A 22,052-nucleotide genomic window follows, 5' to 3' on the forward strand; every position below is an offset into this window, starting at 1 on the left:
ACGGGAAGAACGAAAAAGCAGAAGCGGAAGAGAAGAGCGGCCGCGAAAGCGTGGATTTGTTATTAAAACGTCCCGCTGGAAATAACGGGCGCTGTGCAACGCGCGACGGATGCAGTTTGCAAACGAGGACGCGAGATACGTAGCGAAGGATCATTATTTTATTCCAACATAACGTCCGTTACATAACGTGTCCGATACGCGGGAACTCGTAGGAAAAATCTGTGAAATTCGCGAGCGTCCATATACGTGTATATATATATGTATATATATATATAGATATACATATATACATATACAGGTCCGTATATGGCTCTCGACCGGTTCTCCCGCGCCGTACGTTTCTTGTTAGAAATTCAAGCAAATAAATAGAACGAGAGGAAATATCACGCCGCGGTAATAATTCGGTCTGTATTTCGAAGGGAAAATGTAATATCGCTCCGCGCGTCTACCATTCCGATCGAGTATTCCGCATTCTAGTCCAACTTTCCGATCTAACGGCGTACACGTGGTTGCTTTTTGGCGAACGTTCAAGAGGACGTGGCGCGCCCCGCGGGAGGGAACGTTTAACCCGCTAACGTAGGAAGCCAATGAGGTTGCGCGTTCTCGTCTTTCCGGTGGAAGATACTGCCGCTATAAATCAGACGGTCGATCGGCGACGGGTGGCCAACCGGTCCCGCGTCTTCTCTCTCCTTCTCCCTATACTCTTCCGTCTCGCCTCCTGCCGGCAGCGTGGCTCGACGACGGCCATTAACTCTCTTTTTTGCGATGTGTAATGACCTTAAAGCGCCCATGGTTTACGAAGCCATTCGTTAAGGGAGGCCCCTCCGAGCCGCGCGCGTCGGTGATCGCGCGAGAATGCACCTCCGCGGGCATTGTTGCGTACCATCTTTTTTTCTCTTCCCCCTTCTCCCTTCACCCTTCTCCCTTCCCCCTTCCCTGGCTGGCTTACCTCGGCGGGCATCTGTTCGTCGCGCATCCGCCGACCCCCTTTTCCTCCTCTCGTCTTTCTTATTCCGACGTGCGGAAGGTGAGAGCGTGAGAGGAGGAGACGACGGCTCGATGAGAGTGGGTAGAAGGGCGAGATAATAGGAGAGAAGCTCCGGTATACCGTCGAGCGTGCACGAGCGAAATAAAGCGACGATCGGGATGCACCACGGGCTTTTCAATTACCCGTAGCTTCACCTCTCGCCGCACACACTTTTTGCTTCGCTCCGCTTTACTCGTCCTCCTCCACCTCTTCCTCCTTCGTCTGTTTTGCTTCCTCCTACTTCTCTCTGACGGAGCGATAAAAATGTTTCCTCGTTCTCTCCTCCCTCGTGGATAACGCGCAGGCACTTTATGGCAGGCTATTCTGTTTGCCCCTTATTTCTCCGATCTGCTCTCGCCCGCCCAATCGCCCCCGTTCTCTACTTCTCTCTGTCTTTTCCTCCCGCATCACCCTTTGTGTTGTCGTCTTTCTTCGCTCTTTAGCGGTACTCTCTCTCTCTCTCTCTCTCAGGAAGCTGCTGCCGCCGCCTCGTAAAAGACCGCTCACGTTTCAACTATCGCTACGAAGCTCGGTGACTCGGCCGACAATGTCTCCGTGCGAACGAACACATAGGTATTTTCCCTCTTTGAAAAATCGCACGTGCAATAAGTCCGACGTTGGGATAGCTCGTCGAGTGGGTATTCACGCGGTGCCGTGGCGTTGACGTTGGCGTTTCTCGTCAGAACTACGTTCTTCGTAATTAAAAACGTAATTAAAAGCAGCAGTTGTACGAAGCGCGACGCTTGGATCGGTCGCGAGCGTAAGAACGGGGGGGGGGGGGAGAGAAGTCGCGTCCGAGAACGAATCTGTATAATAAAATTTTTGATGAAACTTGAGCCCCGTGAGGGCTTTTGACATACGCGGCGTTAACATGTATACGGCGGTATGACATTCTCCAAAAGCGCTTGTCAGTTTTCTGAAGTTAAATTTTTGTTAAAAGGAAAAAAACGGAAAATTTGTCTGCCTCCGCAGTTTCCGTCGCGCGAAACCCGCGTTGGGGCGAAAAACCGTTCGCGCTGCGATTTCGTCGGCGCGATAACGATAACTGTTGCACTATCGATCACGCAACGGGTGCGTGTATGTGTGTGTGAATGGAAGAAAGAACGGCGGTGACGAGATGGTGTATACGCTAGTATGGGACGCGGTCCACACGCGCGTTGCCGCATAAAATTGCAGAGCCCAGCAGCAGCAGCAACAGCAGCGCGGCGCCGCCGAGCCGAGATAGCTGCAAACAGACGCGAGTTAATTTAAAAATGCAAATTCCACCGCGGGTCTCTCTCTCTCTCTCTCTCTCTCTTTGTTGCTCTGGGGGCGGACACGCCGGCTGAAAAAAGAGAGCGAGCGCGCGAGGAGAAGAAAGAGGGGAAAAGGGGGGAGGGGGAGAGGAAAAAAGCGCAGCGCGAGAGAACACGGCGAGTAACGCGCTGAGAGAAAGGGAATTTTGCTATTTACGGTCGCGCCATAAATCATAGCGCTGTGAATGTCTGTCTGATTCGCGGCGCTGCGTGTGAGCTTTATTTATACGCTCGTCCAATTTGAGCAAGTCCGATTGCGAGATAGAGTTTCTCCGCCGAAAAATTCGACGGGGACAATCCGCGTAGAAGTGCGGCGGTAAACCGCCGGCGTGTTTATATGAATAAATAAAATAGAGAGTAGTAGGAAAGTACTGTTGGTGCTTTTATGATTAAAATTTGCGCAAGTCTAACTTGAACAAAATCCTCTATCTGGAAAGATATCCGATTTGCCAGTGTGGATTTGTGGAAGCGCAATATCGGACGGCTTGTTTTCGTCGAGACGAGTATCGATTTTGATAAAGCCACGCAAAAAAAAAAAGAGATCGGTCGGGCCAAAACACGCGGATATCTGTGGCGGACGGCGGTGATAAAAATTTGCGCGCGCACACTAATTGCCGGTATGACGAATGCACCGGTTGACCCAGTGACACGTACGCGCCGGATTCCGCGAACCGATTACCGTCCCGCGCGTACGACGCGATCATAAAAAATTCCATGCATTCGCGAGTAACTGCGGCTCGCCATATACCCCATATGTATAGCGAGAGTCGAACCACGGGTGTCCACCCAAAATTACGTTTGCGATCTGGACTCTGCCATGAATCTCTCGGTAACACGTGGGAACGATCTCGGTTAATTAAATTAATCGTCCGGTGGGCAGAAACGAAAATCACGATCGGGCATCGAGTATTCAGGAGCTATTAGTCTCAAACGGATCCGAAATCGCGGGACAAGTGTCAAAGATAGTTTAGACACTGATACCGAGAGAATGGTTTATTTGTTTGTAGATCCAATTTAAAGATCTGATCCGCGCTGGAGAATCACGCTCGTTCTAAATCTACGTGATATTGTCATCGCGATAGACGTTTCGAGTGGAAAGATAAATACCACGAAACCGATAAGTCTGGTTGGAAAGATACAGCTTGTACGGCCGTGTTCGTACGACGTCTCAAAGTTGAAACACAGAGAGCATTGTCTTTAGATTTCCGTCGTGCTTCGACGGTCGGAGATTCGCCGACACGAGACGCATTAGTCGAACGTCTCTACGTCGCAGCGCAAAGTTCCGTCAACCACGAGCATACCCCGCAGTCGACGGTATCGAATCGTACCAATCCACACGGAATCCCAATTTCTCGACGTCTCTCGTTCCGACGCATTCCTTCAAGAGCGCCGACGATGGTGGCGACGGCGCTGAGAGCCACTGGGTGCAATCTTGTACCAGCTGGGGTTTGCGGGGTCTTGGGAGACGCGACTCCGGCTCGTAACCTTCTCTCTCAGGGTCCTAGCCACGACGACGACGACGACGACGACGACGAGTGGAGTGAGGAATAGGGAAACAGGCACCACAGGCAGGCAGGCAGGCAAACGGGGGACGGGGTTGGTTGGTTGGTCGACGTAGGGTGAGAGCGCACGAGTGGCGGCAGCAAGGGGTGAGAGACAGCATAGAAAAGGGAAGAAGAGAGAGAGAGCGAGAGAGAGAGAGGAGGGAGAAAGAGAAGGAGCCGAAGAGAGGTTGGTGGGTGGTCGGTCGGTGGCTTGGGATATATCCGTAAGGTTAGGGTGGTTGAGTCGAGACGAGGCGCCGTGGCGAAGGAGTCGCTCACTCACTTACCACCCTCATGGCTGCGACCGCCAACCCCAATACCATGCACACGGCCAAAGCCGCCCCCGTCCGTCTCCCTCTTACGGTCTCCCGCTCTCTCGTCTCTCACCCTTGAAAGAGCTACCCCTGACTCTACTCGGTGCCTGCTGCTGCTTGCCAAGTTGCTTGCCTGCCTGCTTGCCTGCCTGCCTGCCTGCCTGCTTGCTTGCGGACCAAGTCGTCCCTAACACTACAAAGTCTATATATCTACGGTATACCCACAGCTCCTCCTACATTCCGCCGCCTTCTCCTCCATCCCCTCGTCTTCCCTTGAGGTACCAACCCCCATATTGATCGTGGCACGAATCCTCTTTGTGGGAGAGGGTGGTATGGATAGCCGACGGGATAGGTGTAAGTAAACTTACGTGAATGGAAGGCGGGCCGCGTGTATATCGTTTCTTCGCCGAGGTACCCCCCTTCCCCCCCCCCCACACACACACACATCTATTGCATACGTGTATACACGTATATGTATGCTTTGTACATACAGCAGTACAACACACGAGCGAGCAACGAGAAAGCAACAGAGAATAGAAACGGAAAGCTCTCGCGAAACGACATTGCGAGCTATCGGGGTTTTCGCGACGGGGTGGTGGGAAAGAAAGGATGCGCTTACCCCCGAAAGACGAGACTTCCGGGTACATACTTACTAGCGGTATCGACTGCGGACAAGAGATGGTGTGTGTTTCCGCATGATTTTCCAGGGAACTAAATCCAGTCGCGATTTCCTCGTGGAATCATAGTTGTTATACTCCATTTACCAGAAGTAATATTTCCTCTATTTTAATGCCATGTGCGCACATCAATATAATTATTGAATTAAATACATTTTCTAATATCTATAAGTATTTTTGTTTGTGATCAAAGGTTATGGTTGCGCGCTTGCAACCTTGATTTAGATATAATGATAAAAAAAAAAGACTCGTTGAGAACGTGCAGCGCAAAACGTTCTTTTTACAGCGATAAAATTTGTCTTAAAATTTTAAGTCATTATAGAACGTCTTATTTCCTCGCGAACGCGTGTCAAGCGCTATCCTCTCGCCAGATTCTCTCTTTTTCAACGACACGACAGTCGTCTCATGCGCTTCAGTGGACTCTGGTCGGATAAGCAGTGACCGACCGTTTCCGGATAACGAGAGAACGTCTTTTCGGAGGAAAAAGATCCCTCTTTCTCTCTACCGGGATTCTTTCGCGAGGAAAACTCGAAAGAGAGGCACGTAATACGGCTCCCGAGGGATCCTTTTCTTACCGAGAATCTTTCATGACGTGAGCAGAGCGCGTGTTGCGAGACTTCACGTCCGTTCCCTCCCCCCTCCCCTCCCTTCTTCCCAAGCCCTTTTGTCTTCGCTTTTCCTCTCATCGCGAACGAGAGAACACGTTCCCGCTCGATTTTTCCGTGTCGTGAGATTTCATACCCGTTCTCGCTTCTCTCCCGTGCGATTTCTCGACGATGTCTGACAAGACATTGGCGCGCGATACCGCTTATCCTTCGCGTGATATGTAATTTCGTACGTTAATCGCCCAAAGATATACTCGCGCGAGCGCATCCGTATATCAAAGTCCTACTTTTCCTTTATTTCTTTCCACCCGGAGCGTTTCGGTCGACATACGGGAGATGATACCGAGGCGTCGAAGTAATGGACCGAGAGAGAGAGAGAGAGAGAGAGAGAGAAAGCCGACGCGCTGGTAGTAGTGGATAAGGGACGAAGGGTAATTGAGAGAAGAGGAGATTTACTTCGACACCGCCGGCGATGGCTGCGAGGGAATGCGACAGGGTGGTTTACGGGTTTGCAAAGATGGGGCGCGCAGTTATCGGGGACAGGGAAAGGGCTGCCACGCTTATATAGAAGATATATATATATATATATATGCTCCAAGGCATGTGTACGATGTCGCGATGCTTTGTCGGTCGTATCGACGACGAAACTGCCGCTCGTAAAGCTTCCGGTCGATGATACTCCCAACTCGGCGATCCTCAGTGAGCTTGCATTTTGCGCGAAAAACGCGTCCTTTCACATTTTATGAAGATTGTCAGCGTTGATGATCTACCTCTCTCGATTTTACCGTTTGAAAGAAGACAAGGTCGAAGCAGCGATAAGCAATCTTCTCGTGCGTTGTTTATCAATGTCTATGCGATTCTTATCTCGTGTTTGCACACATTCCTCGTATTAAAACTTGGAGTAAAGTCCTTTCTAGCTGATTAGATTCTCGCGGAAAAGAAAATTTGTCTTAATTCGTATAAGCGATTATTGAAGAGGTGCGATAAAATAGAAAAAGAAGTCGATAAAACGTCCAGGATATTCGAGTACTTTCGCATTCGGAAAGTGCATGCCAATATTTTTCTCGGCACTCGTGCATAATAGGATAGAAAAAAGCAGGATTCTACGATCCGCCCTATTATTCTTCTTCGTTCGCCTCGAAGCGAAATGGAGGTCGTACGGGCCAGGAGGGATAAGTAATTCCGTCGATGCCTCTTCCACCCGTCCGACGGGAAGGTCGTTTTATTTAATCGCGAAGGAGGAAGGAAGGAATTTAGTCGTTCTACCCTCCATCCGTCGACCATTCCCTTGGTCGCAAGAAGTCCTTCGTTCCCGATACTTTTCCGTGGAAATCTATCGAGGAGGAGGTAGAATCCGGCGCGGCTCGTAAAAATCTTGGACGAATAAATCCTGTAAATCTCCGTAATCGGATTAACCGCGCTAGACGAGAGAGGATCGTATCTTTCGCGTTGATAAGGGATTCTTTAAAAATCGTAAAGTCGTCGTTTGGACGACTCCGTTAAAGATTCTGGATCTTGAATGCTGAATGTCGATTGTCTTTTTGTTACAGAGAAACTCGATATCACCGGCGGAACGAGAGAAGTACAGGCCGCGTAGCACCCCCGATTCGCAGCATGAGCATATACTGGCGAAGAAGCTGAAGAAGGAACAGGACAAGGATATAGGCCATGTAGGTATTCAATATTAGTGCTCCATGCTCCGCGATCCGCGGCCCGCCTTAATAAATCTGTGCGTGTTCTCCCCGACAGCAAAGCGATGGTGAAAAGAGCGACCAAGACCTGGTGGTTGACGACGCGAGCGAGGGTCCAACCAGCCCAGCGGCGAATGGTACGGCGTCGCCGCGGGAGAATGGTCTCGACAAGTTGGGCCCGTCCTCGGTACCTCTGAGCGGTCAGGTGAAGAAGGAGGTACCGCCACCGTCACCTAGAAGCGGCACCAGCAGCAACGCGAGCACACCTTCGGCTAAGAAGATGGAAGAGCGCGAGAAACCAACGACACCGATCTCGAAACCTGTTACACCGACGTCGGCAGGTATGATAGGTGTTTGAGATTCGAGATTTGTCAAGAGTCAAATTAATAAAACAGATGGCAAGGAAAAATCGCTCGGGAAGTAACCGAGTTGGATCGATGATTTCTCGTAGGTAGCAGTTCCGGTTCTGGTGGCCTGAAACCATCGAGCTCCAGCAAACCGTTGGTCTCGGCGTCGGTGGTCGGTCCTTATCCGCCGCACTATCCGCCACCACATCATCCCCCCACGGGACCTCACGTGGACATGTTAGGCTATCCCCCCGCGGCGCTCAACGGTGGTTACCCCACGAGACCACCCCTTCAGCAGCTTTACGATCCTCACGGTAGCATGAGAGCGCCGCTCGGACCGATCATTCCACCCGGTGGTAAACCGTGAGTGTTCTTTCCTTTTCTAATTTGGTCTTTGACACGTTAATCGATAAAGTTGTCTTTGACACGTTAATCGATAACATGTCTCGTTACGTTTGTCGTTGTATCGGTACTTTTATGAGATGACGTCTTTTTCGTAGCAGTGCGTACAGTTTCCACGTGTCTAGCGAAGGTCAGATGCAGCCGGTGCCGTTCCCGCAGGACGCGCTCATTGGCCCGGGCATTCCGCGTCACGCGCGTCAAATAAACACGCTAACTCACGGTGAGGTAGTCTGTGCCGTGACAATCTCCAATCCGACCAAGTATGTTTACACCGGCGGAAAGGGCTGCGTTAAGGTGTGGGACATCAGTCAGGGTGGCAGTGCTAGCGCGAAACCCGTCTCTCAGCTCGATTGTCTGCAACGGGACAACTATATCAGGTCAGTGATGGTAACACGTGTCTTGATTCGCGATTCGTGACACATTAACTCCCGAACGCTATATGCGGTCGATGTAATTAATTTCTGACTCTGAATTCTGGATGACGTTTAGTCGTGTCCGCAGGCTGTATATCACGCCGAAGCAGCGCGGCATCGATTTATCACATACATTTTCTGTATGCATTTACTACCCTTCCCGACTCCCATTCTCTCTCTCCTCCCCTCCCCCTCTTTCTCTCTCTCTCTCTCTCTCTCTCTCTCTCTCTCTCTCTCTCTCTCTCTCTCTCTCTCTCTCTCTCCTTGCGTACCGTAGAACCACGCGCGCTCGCGCGAGAGTAGTAATTATTTAAAAGCGCGCTTAAGTGGCGGTTTTTAATGAGATTACATTAATGTAACGCAACGTTCAATTGTTGTCATTAGATCGGTGAAACTGTTGCCTGACGGAAGAACTCTGATTGTGGGCGGCGAGGCGAGTAATCTTAGCATCTGGGACCTGGCGAGTCCGACACCGAGAATCAAAGCCGAACTGACCTCTTCGGCACCAGCGTGTTACGCCCTAGCCATCTCGCCGGACTCCAAAGTTTGCTTTAGCTGTTGCAGCGACGGCAACATTGCCGTATGGGATTTGCAAAATCAAACATTGGTTAGACAATTCCAAGGTCACACGGATGGTGCTTCGTGTATCGACATCTCTGCCGATGGCTCAAAACTATGGACAGGTGGCCTCGACAACACAGTGCGTTCTTGGGACCTTAGGGAAGGCAGGCAACTACAGCAACACGATTTCACGTCACAAATATTCTCTTTGGGATACTGCCCGACCGGTGAATGGTTAGCCGTGGGTATGGAGAACTCTAACGTCGAAGTGCTACACGCAACGAAACCCGACAAGTATCAATTACATCTCCACGAATCTTGTGTACTGTCGTTACGTTTCGCTTCGTGCGGCAAATGGTTCGTCTCTACCGGCAAGGACAATTTACTTAATGCATGGCGCACGCCATATGGTGCCTCGATTTTCCAGGTTAGTCGTTATCACATATGCAAATTGCTAATTTTCTTTTTTGTGCTAATCTCGCGCACGAGTCGCATTTATCAAACTGTAATATTGTAAACGGTTCTCTGCTCTTTTCAGTCGAAAGAGTCGTCTTCGGTGCTTAGCTGCGATATTTCTACGGATGACAAGTACATCGTGACCGGATCCGGTGACAAGAAAGCCACCGTCTACGAAGTGATGTATTGAGCCACATATTGGCTTCACGATACACTTCGATATACAACATCTATTGAAGATCTACGTGACGTTAAGTGTGATTGACTTATGACGGAGGAATTGAAAACAGAAAATTAATTTTTTTTACTCTTTAAATGTGACTTCAAGCAGTTATACGGCGAGCTATCAAGTTTAATAACAATTGACAAGACTTGGTCAGTGTACTACGGTCGCTACATTGGAAACCGAATTAAATTCCACATTTCTGTAATCACAAAAAAAAACTAAATTATATCCGAGGGATAGCATTCAAATTATGGGGTTATAAATATATATAAAGATTACAGAATTTAGCTGTATAAGAGATTGTATAGAGCCTATAATCGTAAGTAGGATGAAGCGAATGGAATAGAGAGTGAAAGAGCGAGAGAAACAAGTGCGTGTGAGTACCCTCCGTCTGTATTTAATGTGGGAGGCGATAATAAGGTCGCTTGTGTAATATGTTACTGATGTAATATAGAATCTTTATAATTAGGTCTTTTTGCATGTGATCGTGAAAGAAATGGAGCGAAGAATCGAGCGCATTTCGTCGGGCAGGTGATCGTTCTCTTGCGATAATGCTGCAACAACGAAACGAACGCCACGGCGAAATATTTGAATACGTACAGAATGCTGATCTAGTGTTGTAGACTTGTCAAAGTAGGGATGTATGTTGTGTCGCAGAATTATACATAATATATTGAGCACACATGTAGGCAGAATGTTTACGTCATGTAGCGGAAAACTGTAGGGCTATGAAGAAAACCGATAAGTATCGATCACGCTAACATTGTTGAATGTACGCGACGTTGCGTACGTTCGGTATCGAAGCCAGCGATGTGATCTTTGACATTTCTACCACCGACAAGAGGAATAATTTGTACTTATTCATTTTCAGTTTTAAATACAATTCTTTTGTAATTATATGGCACTGTTGCGTCTGCCGTTAAGACTTTATTGTAATTGAGATTTTATAAAACGTGTCGAAGGACGGTGATAAAACAAAGAAAAAAAAAACAGGAAGAGAGAGCGAAAGATACTTTTCAATCTTTTGCAGTAATTATGAAACTGGCTTTCATACGCCTATTACGAGCGGTATCGAATACAAATAGGAACCCTATAAGTTACGCGCCGAATGCGCACCGGATACTTGATACAATTGTACATTGTTTGCGAGTCTTGACTGCCATAATAGGCATATACATACTACGCACACGCATATACGCGTAAACAAACACGAGCGAGCGGACCACGTTCGTGGGCGGATTTTGCAAAATATTCGATAAAGTATTTTTGTGACTATTCATCGTGAGATCCTAGGCTTAACCATCGAGCAAAAACCGGTCGTGCGTGATCGACCACGCGCGCGTCTGCATCGACGACTGCAGAGACGGGACGATAATGTAAAATGAGGCGAAACACTTGAATTCTTACACCGCCCCTTCGGTGCAGATTACAAAACCGGAGGTGTGTGCATCTGGACTTTTTAGGGTACTAGCTAGCGCATTATTATTCGGAGGCCGTATGGTGAAAGCGGATGATGCGTAATCGAGATTTATATTTTGTTACAGGAAGGCACATACATACATACACACATACATACACGTTGACATCCGCTGTGACCGTCCGAAACTCAACGCCACGATAATACCTGCCGCGATAACAACTTTGCATTGTAACGTGATCAGCATTCACGCGCGTGGTTGCGGTGCTACGGCACAACGAACCAGATGAATGGATCCACGATTTTGGACGATCACAGCCCCGTTCGTATAGACCAATAGAAACAACGATACCTCAAGAAGACTCAATAGTTAATTATCTCTAACTCATCGACTTGTACAGAATCGATATTCTTTTACAGTTGAATAACACACGCACCGTGAAAAAGAAAGCATTACGCGAGACAAAAGAAAAAGAATCGCATAACCGCGACAATGATCGTACCCCGCCTCTCCCCCATCCCGCCCCCCCCTTTCCTTTCCTATCCGAGACCATACGTGATACGTTGAATTGCGTCTCCGTGCTCGCATTTTGCACTCCGAAAGCGTACGAAAGCCGCCGTGGGAGAGAATATACGTTCGTAATAAACGGAAGACAGGCAGCGTTAATCTTTTTCCAAGCACTGTTCAAGTTGTTCCTATAGCTACGCGAAAATTGTTTCTTTCGGCAATTAAATCCTCTATATCTATATATACCAGAGTTGACGTTACTGAACTCGCCGACCTGTCCTCCCAATCCGTCTATAATCTTTACGATTCAAAATTATTCCAAAAATAAAAGGTTCGGCAAAGAGGGCCGCACTTTAAACATTTTGCAGCTTTTGATTCGATAAGGTCTTCATTATCTACATATTTATAATTAATATATACTAAAAGTAGAAATCTTGCGGCAATTAACAATTTTTAACTGGTAAAACTCGATTAATATCTTCAAATGTTTAAGATAAAAATTATCACAAAAGAACATTGGAATTCAAAGATATTCACCAACTGAAAAGAACTTTTACTCAAATATCGAAGAAACTATATAACGTAATATGATCTGAGGGAGAAAATTTAGATTTTAAGATATTTTCGAAATAAAATTAGCTGTTGGAAAAAAAATATTTTAATTGTCTCGGCATTTAAATTCAATTTATGGCTGGAAAAGATTTTAATAAAGAACAAAATCAATATTTTGTTTAGTTACATATAAGTAATTGAAAGAAACTTTGAAAAAACCATCAATTTAATTTTGTTATTGCGCGTATCTACATTTACGCCTTAGACTCGTATTGCTTCCGAATTCAAGTTATGAGCATTTAGAATTTTATTTCGCTTTATCGAACATAAAGAAATTTCATTTCAGCGATATACATTTGATGTACATAGCAGCACATGGAACGCACACGTGCATTCCTGTGTGCTGCCGGAAGGTGCTGCACTCCTCGGGCGAGACGTTGAACTGTTCACCGCAGCGTCGAGTGCGCCGACGCGCGTAACGCTTCAATATGGCCGACAGTGAAGTTACGGTACGGTCACGATTTCTTGTAGCCGTGATATTTTTAAAAGGTAATATTCGCACAGTTTAAAAATAGTAATTCGCAACAATGAATATGTCCGTCGAGAAGAAGAAATACCCATCGGCGTTGCCGATCAATTGGCCCGCGAGGGAGGAACCGTCGAGGAAGAGCCAAAATCAATTAGCATCCACGGGCAAAGTTGATTATTATTACAAGTAAGTAGAGAATAAATTGTCAAGGGAAAGACTCTGTCTATTTTTACACAGATGCGCGACGCGTGGATTCTCGAAGAGGTCTTTGAGATCGAGAATAATTTTCATAGACAAACGTGTCAATTTCTCGAACGTCGAGAACACGTAACCTCGATGACTATCTAGCCTTTGAACTAACAAACGCTGTTTTCTTTTTTTTAGCCGCAGTGTTAGGAACGACGCGTCGTTGGTGCCACCGATAAGGCAAACGGCGTCGATTTTTAAACAACCGGTAACTATTTACAAGACGCAAGAGGGGAAAGTGAAAGACATCAAACACGGCACTCAGGAGAAGCCAAAGCAGGTTAGTTTATGACAGCGGTCGCAGCCGACTGTATGTACGCTAATTGGCCTGTCAAAGAATTTGATGTGTCAATGAATCGAATCCTTTCACTACACCATATTCCGTCTGTTCACATATACGATATCTAGTAGTTGCACATTTATAATCTATAAATATTGATGGATTATTGTCTCATATATTTATATTGTCTTGTGTATATAGAGGTCTTTCTAATCCCTGTATCATGCTTGTAAGATACCTTTTGTCTGCTTTCACCCATTCACTTGTACTGCTCTTTGTAGCTATCCTTGTAAATTCACAACTGTCTTGCTTTGTCGTTGCTTTAGGAAGGAGCCGATAAAACTGACGGCAAATATGGCTCCCAAGATAAGCCTAAACAGGTAATTTTGAACATGCAATCATGAAATTGTCAATAATTTTGTTTTTTTCTGTTATATTTTTAATAGCAAACGTTATTGTTTGTTAAATTTTAATAATAACATTGAATGCCAATTTCTTTTTGACATTTAAAAATGATTGGAAAAAAACTATCTTATAGTTTCACCATCCCAATTTTTGTTTGAATAGGATTGTAAGTTAATTGTTGGTAATGGTTGGTGGTGGTATTCAATTAAAAACATATATTTGTATATTAAAAGCAATAATATTTCAATTTTCATGTAATGAAACATTTGTCTGTAGCTGGTATTATTTTCTCAGTAGAGTAGCTATGCTCGAACAAGGCGATTAATGAATAACGATCAAAATATTAATCTTTCAGCTTTTCTGGGAAAAACGTTTGGAAGGTCTACGAGCTTGTGATTCTGACGGTTATGAATTTGATGCAATGGATCTGCCAAAGAATTTAAAACCAGTAGGACCATATATCACAGAAGAGACATTGCTCCAAAGCGTGGCTACTGCATTGCACGTATCTACTCAACCAGTAACAGGACAAACGGGATCAAAGACGAATTTAGAAAAGAATCCTGGAGTATTTCTCAATCCAGATCAGCCACTTGTACAGGTAAAGTCAACAGCTGAACGTTAATTGCTATCAAGAATGTATCAGAAAATAATATTGTTAGAACAATTGACATGAAATTATAATTTTTTATATATTTGATTAATATTGTTATTTGTTATTAAATTATTAGTTAATTAAATATGACATTTTGTTTAAGGCGGTCTCAATAGCGGATGAGGATATAAGGAGGCAAGAAGACCGAGTGATTGCTGCGAGAAAAAAATTACAAGAGGCTCTACGTGCTCTTCAAACCTAAATTTATAGAGACTTTATGCATATTATCACTTGCTCATCTTTTAGTGTTAAGTTCGTTATAAATTATACATCATACCACTTTTGTAATAAATGTTTTTATAAAAAAAGAATTGAAAAATGGAAATCTAATTTAGATGGAAGAATTTGATCGAATATTTAAGTATCATAATGATTATCTCGAAATGTATCGTAACAAGATCTCTCGAAATGATATAAAATTGGCAACAACAGACTCGAGATCAAAGCTGAATGCTTTTCTTTAGATTTTGATAAATTAGTTTCTATTAAATTCTTAATTATTTTTAATTTTTAGTACGAAAATAATTTGATTTACAAAACTTTAGATAATTTGGATTGCCATCTGTCCAATATTCCGTGTGACGGTGCAGAAATTGATCAATGATATGCTCACAAAAAAAGTAACATTTCTCCAATTTGGTTTTGATGGCAAACATGTTGCATTTAGCTCTGAAATTGCATTATAAATTATCACACAGATTTCTAGAAATGAAAAAAAATTGTTGATCGCTATTTTTCAATAAATATGAATCTTTTCGCATGTTTTATTTATGCAATGAATCGAGAATCGGGTTAGTAAAACGTCTTCATTAATTATGCAAATTGACGGCATCTGAGATAGGCCACTGAGATAGGAAATTGACCGGACTTGAAATATCGTCTCGAATTTAAGCATGGCACGTCGTTGCACGTAATAGCCTGCACGGTTTAATAAAATCTTTACCATCAAATATCAGTAACAGGATAGAAAAATAACGAAAAATTATAAAATAATTTTGAAAATTATATATAAGGTTTACTTGAAATAAATTATTACCTTAGGCGTGTCTCCGTTTTTATTTAAAAATTAAAAAATATTTTCAAATCTTTCAATCTCAAATTTTATTTCAGATACATTTTGTCTCTATTTTGTCTAATACTGGTTTTGAAGTCGATATGTGACGTAAACGGTTGTGGTATTGCCTTTTTAAAAATTTTACGACAAAAATAAAATATTTTAAGATACCTATGATACAATCGGTAAATAACACCGCAGAAGCGATGTAATTCGCAAACCAAACTTGCTTGATTACTTAAATAAGATGTAGTAAATTGTATTCTTTCTATACTGAGAAAATGTAAAACGATGGAATTAATCTATCAGAAAGTAGCAAATATTTACAGATCATTTGTAACAGATAAAAATCCGACAAGTGTTCGAAATAAAATCATCGGAATATTCGGAAATGAATAAAATATTCCTTTCCAGACATTCCGTGAATTTCATTTCCAATGATCGAATTGTTTGATCTAAATTCCAAATGGTCGTACGTGAACATCAACATTTGTTATCTTTTGAAAGAATAATTCGAACAGTTTTTTTATTTGTTATTTGTACTTGTAATCGTGTCTATTAAGAAAAGATACGTACAACATTTATCAAAATAATTAGCTAGTTTGATTATACTTTTTTACCTATATATATATATATATTTTTTTTTTTCCTAAAAACAAGAACTTGTATATTTGTCTTCAAAAATTTCAGAAAAATAACTTATTTTTGTTTAGGTATATTTTGTTTAGAAATCTCTTTAAACTAAATTCTCAATATTTTCAATAGTTTCAATTATAGTGGAACTTGAAAATTGGAATTGACATTTTCATTTTCTTGGAATTCTTTCTTCTAATGATATATGAAGAATAAAAACATAGTTTACGCGCGCTTTATTGTTAATTGTTTTATTACTTGAAGTAAATCTATAATAAAAGAGAAATAACCAAAGATCTTAGTATAATAGTCTCGACATTTCTGTTATGTAGGAGTACAGGCCGAGTCTTTATACGACATCCTATGGTGGAAAAACATTAGCACAAAAGCTTTTTAGAATTGTAGATGGAGATAAAGAGATGAAGTTAAACTGGGAACTAGTTCTTCTCGGAAGGAATAATTGTCATTTAGGATAATTCTGAAAACTTTTCCAAAGATCTAGCCCTATATAAAAGTAAATCGTAATCGTGTTGCGTTAAGTACCGTGCGCTCCGTTACTAGTGTTCGCAAGGCGTGCATTGTGCCGAGTGCAGTTGTGTATCGAATGCTGCTCAAGGCTCTCTGGGAATCGTACGTGCCCAGGCCTCGCACAAAAGAATGCTCAGGTAGGCATACAGGCAGGCGTCGGTTTTCAGGTAAGCATAAGGGGGTACCAGGTGGTAACCTCTTTTTTTCCTCCCTGCTTGCCCCCGTCCCTCTACCCGCCTGGCACCTCACCACCTTCGACCAACAGCTGTTTCCCTTCGCGGCAAGGGTCGCTCTCCCTTATTGTCAACCAGACGAACAGCCGTTCTCGCCCCACCGTCATGCACACCGGCACATGTCCCAGTTTAAATCGTTATAACTCGTCGAACACATGACTCGACCGGCGATCCATCCGGTCTAATCGGTACGGCGGTATCGTGAATACCGGCGACGACACTGCGTGCACGTCGTCGTCAACGGGAATTCAAGCAACCGAGTCGAATGCCGCCTGCATCCCAAACCTGCATCCCGAGGCTGCATCCCGAGCGATCAATAGCGCTATATCGCGTGTTCTTTGCACAATAATTTATGCGCACGGAGGCCAACTGAGGCGACATCCGGCCCGCGAGAAAACACCGAGAGGACAACAATGGGAACACGACCAAGATGCTTGAAAATCGTAATTTTTTCACTAATCGCCAGATAACCCGATGATTGGGATAATCCGGAGCTGCTTGACAGCGCTACTTACGTTCATTACACTCTCGTCGTCTCTACGACGAAAAATCTCGTGATTTTTAATACACCGCGGATTTATGTATATGACGTCGCTTGCGATCTATAGCCTATTATATGTATGTATAATGCACGTCGAGTGTGTGAATATAAATGCGAATATCGTGCGACGAATTGAAATCGCCACGGGACGCATCCCGAAATAATCTCACTTACCGCCCACGCCCCGCATACTCGTGCATAATTTATGCAAATTTTTGCCTCGCGCTTGACCGTGCTTTAACGTCAAACGATGTCGGTATACTGATATCGAGTTCAGTTATGCGGTATTTAATACCGGGTCTCTCTCTCTCTCTCTCTATCTCTCGAAACACTCGATAGATTTTCTAACACGCGCTTAATGCAACGTCGATCTACGCGGCGGTGGCGGCCGGCGGCGTCGCATCGCGTGTAAAGACCTTATCTGGAACACCATCGAAGATTACATCCTCCGCTGTCTTGGACGTAATATAGCTGACATATAAATAGATGCTTCTCTACGGCGCGTTATCGATCTTTCGCACACAGGCAGTATATTCGACCATCGGAAGTTGACCGACTTGACTATACTATTTGTATCGGGGTTACTGGCCGCAAAGTGATGTATTTCGGATTGATCTCCACGCGAGGACGAGTGGGAAAGCCGACGAGAGATGATTTTTAAGTCTCGATTGACAATCGAAATGCCGCGGATAGGCGGCGAAAGTCAGCGCGAGTATAAGTAAACGACGCGAACATCTCGGAAAGGAGAGGAGGCGTTGGTCCATCCAACGTTTCGCACGGAAGAACAGCTGGGGGACCTTCGACTCCCGACAACGACGACTGCTATGTACGTAATCGACGTCGAGAGACTTTCTCCCTCGCGGACCCGCGAGAGGAGAAGAGAGCGGGCGTGTCTATAACCGATCGTGCTCTTTCCATTTTCACCGGGTCTCGACGTGCAAAACACACCTCTGTCTCACCTCTTTCCGTTTTTAAAATATTTGCCGTTCCAGCACAAAGAGTATAGTAATTACGTAAAATATATAAAGAGAGACATTGTACGGGAAGGAGGAAGGAAATTGTATTTTTAACTCGTCTGCGATCTGAACTTTCGTCGATCGCCTGAGCGTGCGATCGAGTCTTTCCTGTCGTGACGCGCGACATAACGACGCGAATATTATGTGCATCTCTTTGAAACGGCTCCACTGACGCGTTTGCGAATTACATAATGTTTCCTTTACGGTTGTGCTCGCGTGAAACTTTCGCGAAAAATACTATTTCCGTTTACGAACGTTAAGCGAAGGATCAATTTCAATGTCTTGATAATTGGAAAATTATCTGTAGGGCACCTAAATTGTGAGAATGCGGGAGATTGAAAAGGGTACAAAAATAAGCACAATAAAAGTTTACTATTGAGTGTATTTTTTGTTAATGTTTCCCTTACACAAACGGACGTACAAATGCCAAACCGAACGCAGAACGCATTAGCTCGGACGATGTTTATATGCGTTTTTCAGTCGCTCACGCCGATCAATCTCCGCTACACACTTATCTTATTCGCCGGACTTTTCCGTACTCGCTTGCGATTCGTTAGGATATGTTAAGAAGTCGCGTGCTTCTTCGATCCTTCCTTGCTAACCGATAAACGTGTTACGACATGTCACAACGTGATCTTCTGGCTGCTATACATCTCCAGTTTTCTTGCATGAAAGATGCGGGTGCGGTCGAAAGATTTTTCTCCTAGCTTGACTACGGTTTTCCGGTCTTTTGTTCACTTTTACCGGAAAAAACCTTTCTACGAAATGCATCGAATCGCCAAAAAAGCAGACTACCCTTCGGCGTTAATCCGTCGATCTCTCATACGATTGTGTGCTTCGTGATTTTGCAAACTTCACAGGCAGCAGTGAAGTCGTAATATTTTTTCGATAACTATGATAATAACGATAAGATAAATTGATTTAGATTGGATTTCCCAGCTACGCGACAACGTGACAGAATACGACAGAGTACAATAATAATGTATCAGAAAAAAGGACGGCGAATAAGAAATATTTGTAGGCATTAAATTGCATACTTAAATATCGCGCGCTTATAATTATACAATGGAATATTTATAGCGCTTTATATTTCTAGCTTCGTCGGAATAATAAATCTCAATAATAAATTCGTTATATTGTATAACTTTGTATAATTATTGAGTCTGAGATTTATTATTATGGTGTTTCTAAAAAAATCAATTTGCAGAAATATTAGTCCTCTTTACAATAGAGAACACGATACCTGCAAAAACTATTTCAAGAAAAAGAAAATCCCTCTCCGACTTTCAGGTCAAAGTTTGCCAAGGACTCGTATTGCCGTTCGACAGTGCACAGCCACAGGGAGTCTTACAAAGTTATATTCTCGTAAAATCGAGAAGAGACAGTGAAGAATTTTCCGTTTGTGGGGACGGGTTTTGTCGGGACGCAAATAAATCCCACATCGGAACTCTAAAATACTTCCGTTGTATCCCCGGCATGCATTTTTTAACGGACATTGCGATTTTTGCATTCCCGAGGGGCTGCGTTGCGCACAGTCACTCTTACGAGAAATGGCAAAGTAACATAATATAACAGAATTCGAATTTATTATTCAAATCGTTTTTCTCAGCTGTATGGAATATTAGCGTAATACTTTTATTTTATTTGCGTTCGAGACGAAACGACTGACAATCCGCGCGTAGGATTGTAAGCGTTCATCTCGCGGCGAACTGTAATAAGTGTGAGACAAGTGCCTGGGTCTGCGGTGAGAAAATGAAATTCCGCGAACGGACCCGGCTGCGCGGGATATATTTAGAAAGGCGTTGCGCTTTATCCGCGTTATCAGCGCTTAACTTACGCTAATTGTGTGCGCTTTCGTCGTTCGTGCAACGGGCCTTTTACAGTCGACCGCCACAGTTGCGGTCTCGGTAGTTAGAGGGATATCTCTGCCTTATGCGTACGCAGGCAGAGTGGGTGTCCGCCCGCAAGATTTTGTGGATAACCAGACATCGGATAGCCGATCGATAATGGCACATTGCGCGATAATTCGACGCCAGTATATCGTAGTTCTCCCGAAACACGCCTCTAGGAACACGAGAGAGAGAGAGAGAGAGAGAGAGAGAGAGAGAGAGAGAGAGAGAGAGAGAGAGAGAGAGAGAGCGTGAGGACTGAAGGCTTTGTGTGACAGCTATTAATAGATACAATTTCAATATTTCATTTAATTATTGATAATATCGACAGAGAAAATTTGATAAGAAAATTTCATTTTGTTATACGATGAATCTGTACGTCGAGGCGATCCGTGCCGCCGTCGTCATCGTCGTCATCATTGTCGCCGACTCAGAGGCCAGCAATGCGGTTCTCCGGCGATCGAAATCGAAAGAAATATCCTCTCCGCCGTGCTCGGGCAAGGCACCGTCTCGCTTCGTACCTTATATACGTACGTACGTACGTATGTACACGCGTGTGGCTGCGGTGCGTCTATCCACGTGTACATCGGCGAGGACGAGGCGGCGCGCCACGGGAGTCGTCGGGTTTCGCCAAAGCAACGACAATGATCGCAACGTGGAAGGCAACCGGTTGCACGGCGTAAAAATGCGACGAGCGACGCGGAACATCGAGGAGAGGAGTCAGTTTAATGCATTGGCCGGAGCGGCCAGAAAACGGACGCATCCTTTCGGCGTCGAGGTCATCGTGGGACCGGCCGCATCCCTCGACGTCGCCTGGCATTGAAACGCTCCCATGGGAAACGCATCCCAACATTCGAGACTGCGAAATTTCCCGTCGTTCAGTCCCCCCTCGAGACGTCTTTATGAGACTTTTCGGAAACTCCACCACTTTCATAAATTGTTATTATATATATATATATATATATATATATATATATATATATATATATAATTTTTTTATTTATTTATTCGCAGGAATTGAAGTTCGATAAAAGGGATTGGTCGGAGCCACAGACGCGCGCAAAGATTTCTCTCTTTTTTTTATGATGGTTATCGCCGAATCTCTCGAGTGGCGGAGATCGTTTCCGTTGCTGTAAATTAATCGATGCGATTAGTAACTCTGACGTGTCTGCGCGAATAATCAGGCCTGCAGCTTCGCGGTAAAGAAAGGGGCGACAGTTTGTAAAATCATGCGTACGATAACAGCGAGGTATTTACGAGCGAGCCGAGAGCGCGAGCAGTCGGCAGGTGCTCTCGTGGCAAAAGGTGGTTGGTTGTCTCGAGACAGCCTTGAAGGGAGAGAAAGAGAGATCGGGCGGCGATGTGTGCACGGGTCGTTGCTTTCGGTATGCGATGAGAAACAAAATTAGTCGCTCGCACCTTGGAGCGAATTGATCGTCAGGTAGGCCGAATCGCCGAATCGCCGAATCGCCCAAGTCACGTCCCGCTCTCTTTCTCTCTCTCTCTCTCTTGCGCGCGAAATACATGGGAAAACCATCTCTCCCTTCTTGTCGGATTACGCGATTACGTGGAGGCGTCCGTGTGCGATTTAACGAGTCGTCGCCGATGGAAAACAATGAGTCGCGTATATTCGTGGTTCGCTCGCGGGCGCCCGTTGTCTCGTCTGTCCTCGAGAATGGAGGACACGGGGGCCGATCTGGCGCGGGGCCTCCCGACTAAAAATCGAGCAATCGAGAGCCGAGAGAGTGCTGCTCGGTCGGAGAGAGGACGAAGGGTCGTCGGCAGAGAACAATGGATCACGTTTGTGCCTCGGTTCAAGGTCCGCGCGAACGAACGAGCGAGCGAGCGTGCGTGCGCGCTCGTGTCCGCGCCTAACATCGGTTTAGAGAGACGGAATCCTCTTTTCACTCTTACTTAACGAAACCGCTAGTCGGGCAGGTGGTCGGTCGGTCGGTCGGTCGGGTCCGGTCGTGATTCGCGAATTAGGGGGGAAGGGGGGAGGGGGGAG

General features: G+C 45.0%; 2 protein-coding genes across 8 annotated transcripts in view; both read left to right on the forward strand.

Moving 5' to 3' along the window:
* Positions 1-11,724, forward strand: part of LOC105836601 (protein groucho) — a 69,324-nt gene extending 57,600 nt beyond the window's left edge. For 3 of the 6 annotated variants that reach the window (XM_012680752.3, XM_012680751.3, XM_012680755.3), the window contains 6 exons: positions 7,013-7,132; positions 7,212-7,494; positions 7,605-7,863; positions 8,001-8,279; positions 8,700-9,303; positions 9,415-11,724. In XM_012680752.3, coding sequence (XP_012536206.1) covers positions 7,013-7,132; positions 7,212-7,494; positions 7,605-7,863; positions 8,001-8,279; positions 8,700-9,303; positions 9,415-9,522 — 1,653 coding nt within the window. In that variant the 3' untranslated portion in view covers positions 9,523-11,724. The remainder of the gene's footprint in view (positions 1-7,012; positions 7,133-7,211; positions 7,495-7,604; positions 7,864-8,000; positions 8,280-8,699; positions 9,304-9,414) is intronic. The other 3 variants (XM_012680756.3, XM_012680753.3, XR_001139081.3) reach the window with 2 other exon arrangements.
* Positions 11,725-12,502: 778 nt separating this feature from the next.
* On the forward strand, positions 12,503-14,588 carry LOC105836600 (methyl-CpG-binding domain protein 3). Of its 2 annotated transcripts, XM_012680749.3 has the most exons (5): positions 12,505-12,750; positions 12,949-13,090; positions 13,417-13,470; positions 13,851-14,096; positions 14,254-14,588. In XM_012680749.3, exons 1-5 carry the CDS (start codon positions 12,623-12,625, stop codon positions 14,350-14,352), a joined length of 669 nt encoding a protein of 222 aa, XP_012536203.1. In that variant the 5' UTR covers positions 12,505-12,622; the 3' UTR covers positions 14,353-14,588. The 2 variants fall into 2 exon arrangements, with proteins under 2 accessions (XP_012536204.1, XP_012536203.1); XM_012680750.3 differs by lacking the exon at positions 13,417-13,470 and having other exon boundaries at positions 12,503-12,750.
* Positions 14,589-22,052: the final 7,464 nt, after the last annotated feature.

This window comes from Monomorium pharaonis, chromosome 11 (genome assembly GCF_013373865.1).
Source record: "Monomorium pharaonis isolate MP-MQ-018 chromosome 11, ASM1337386v2, whole genome shotgun sequence".
NCBI classification, from domain to species: Eukaryota; Metazoa; Arthropoda; class Insecta; order Hymenoptera; family Formicidae; genus Monomorium; species Monomorium pharaonis.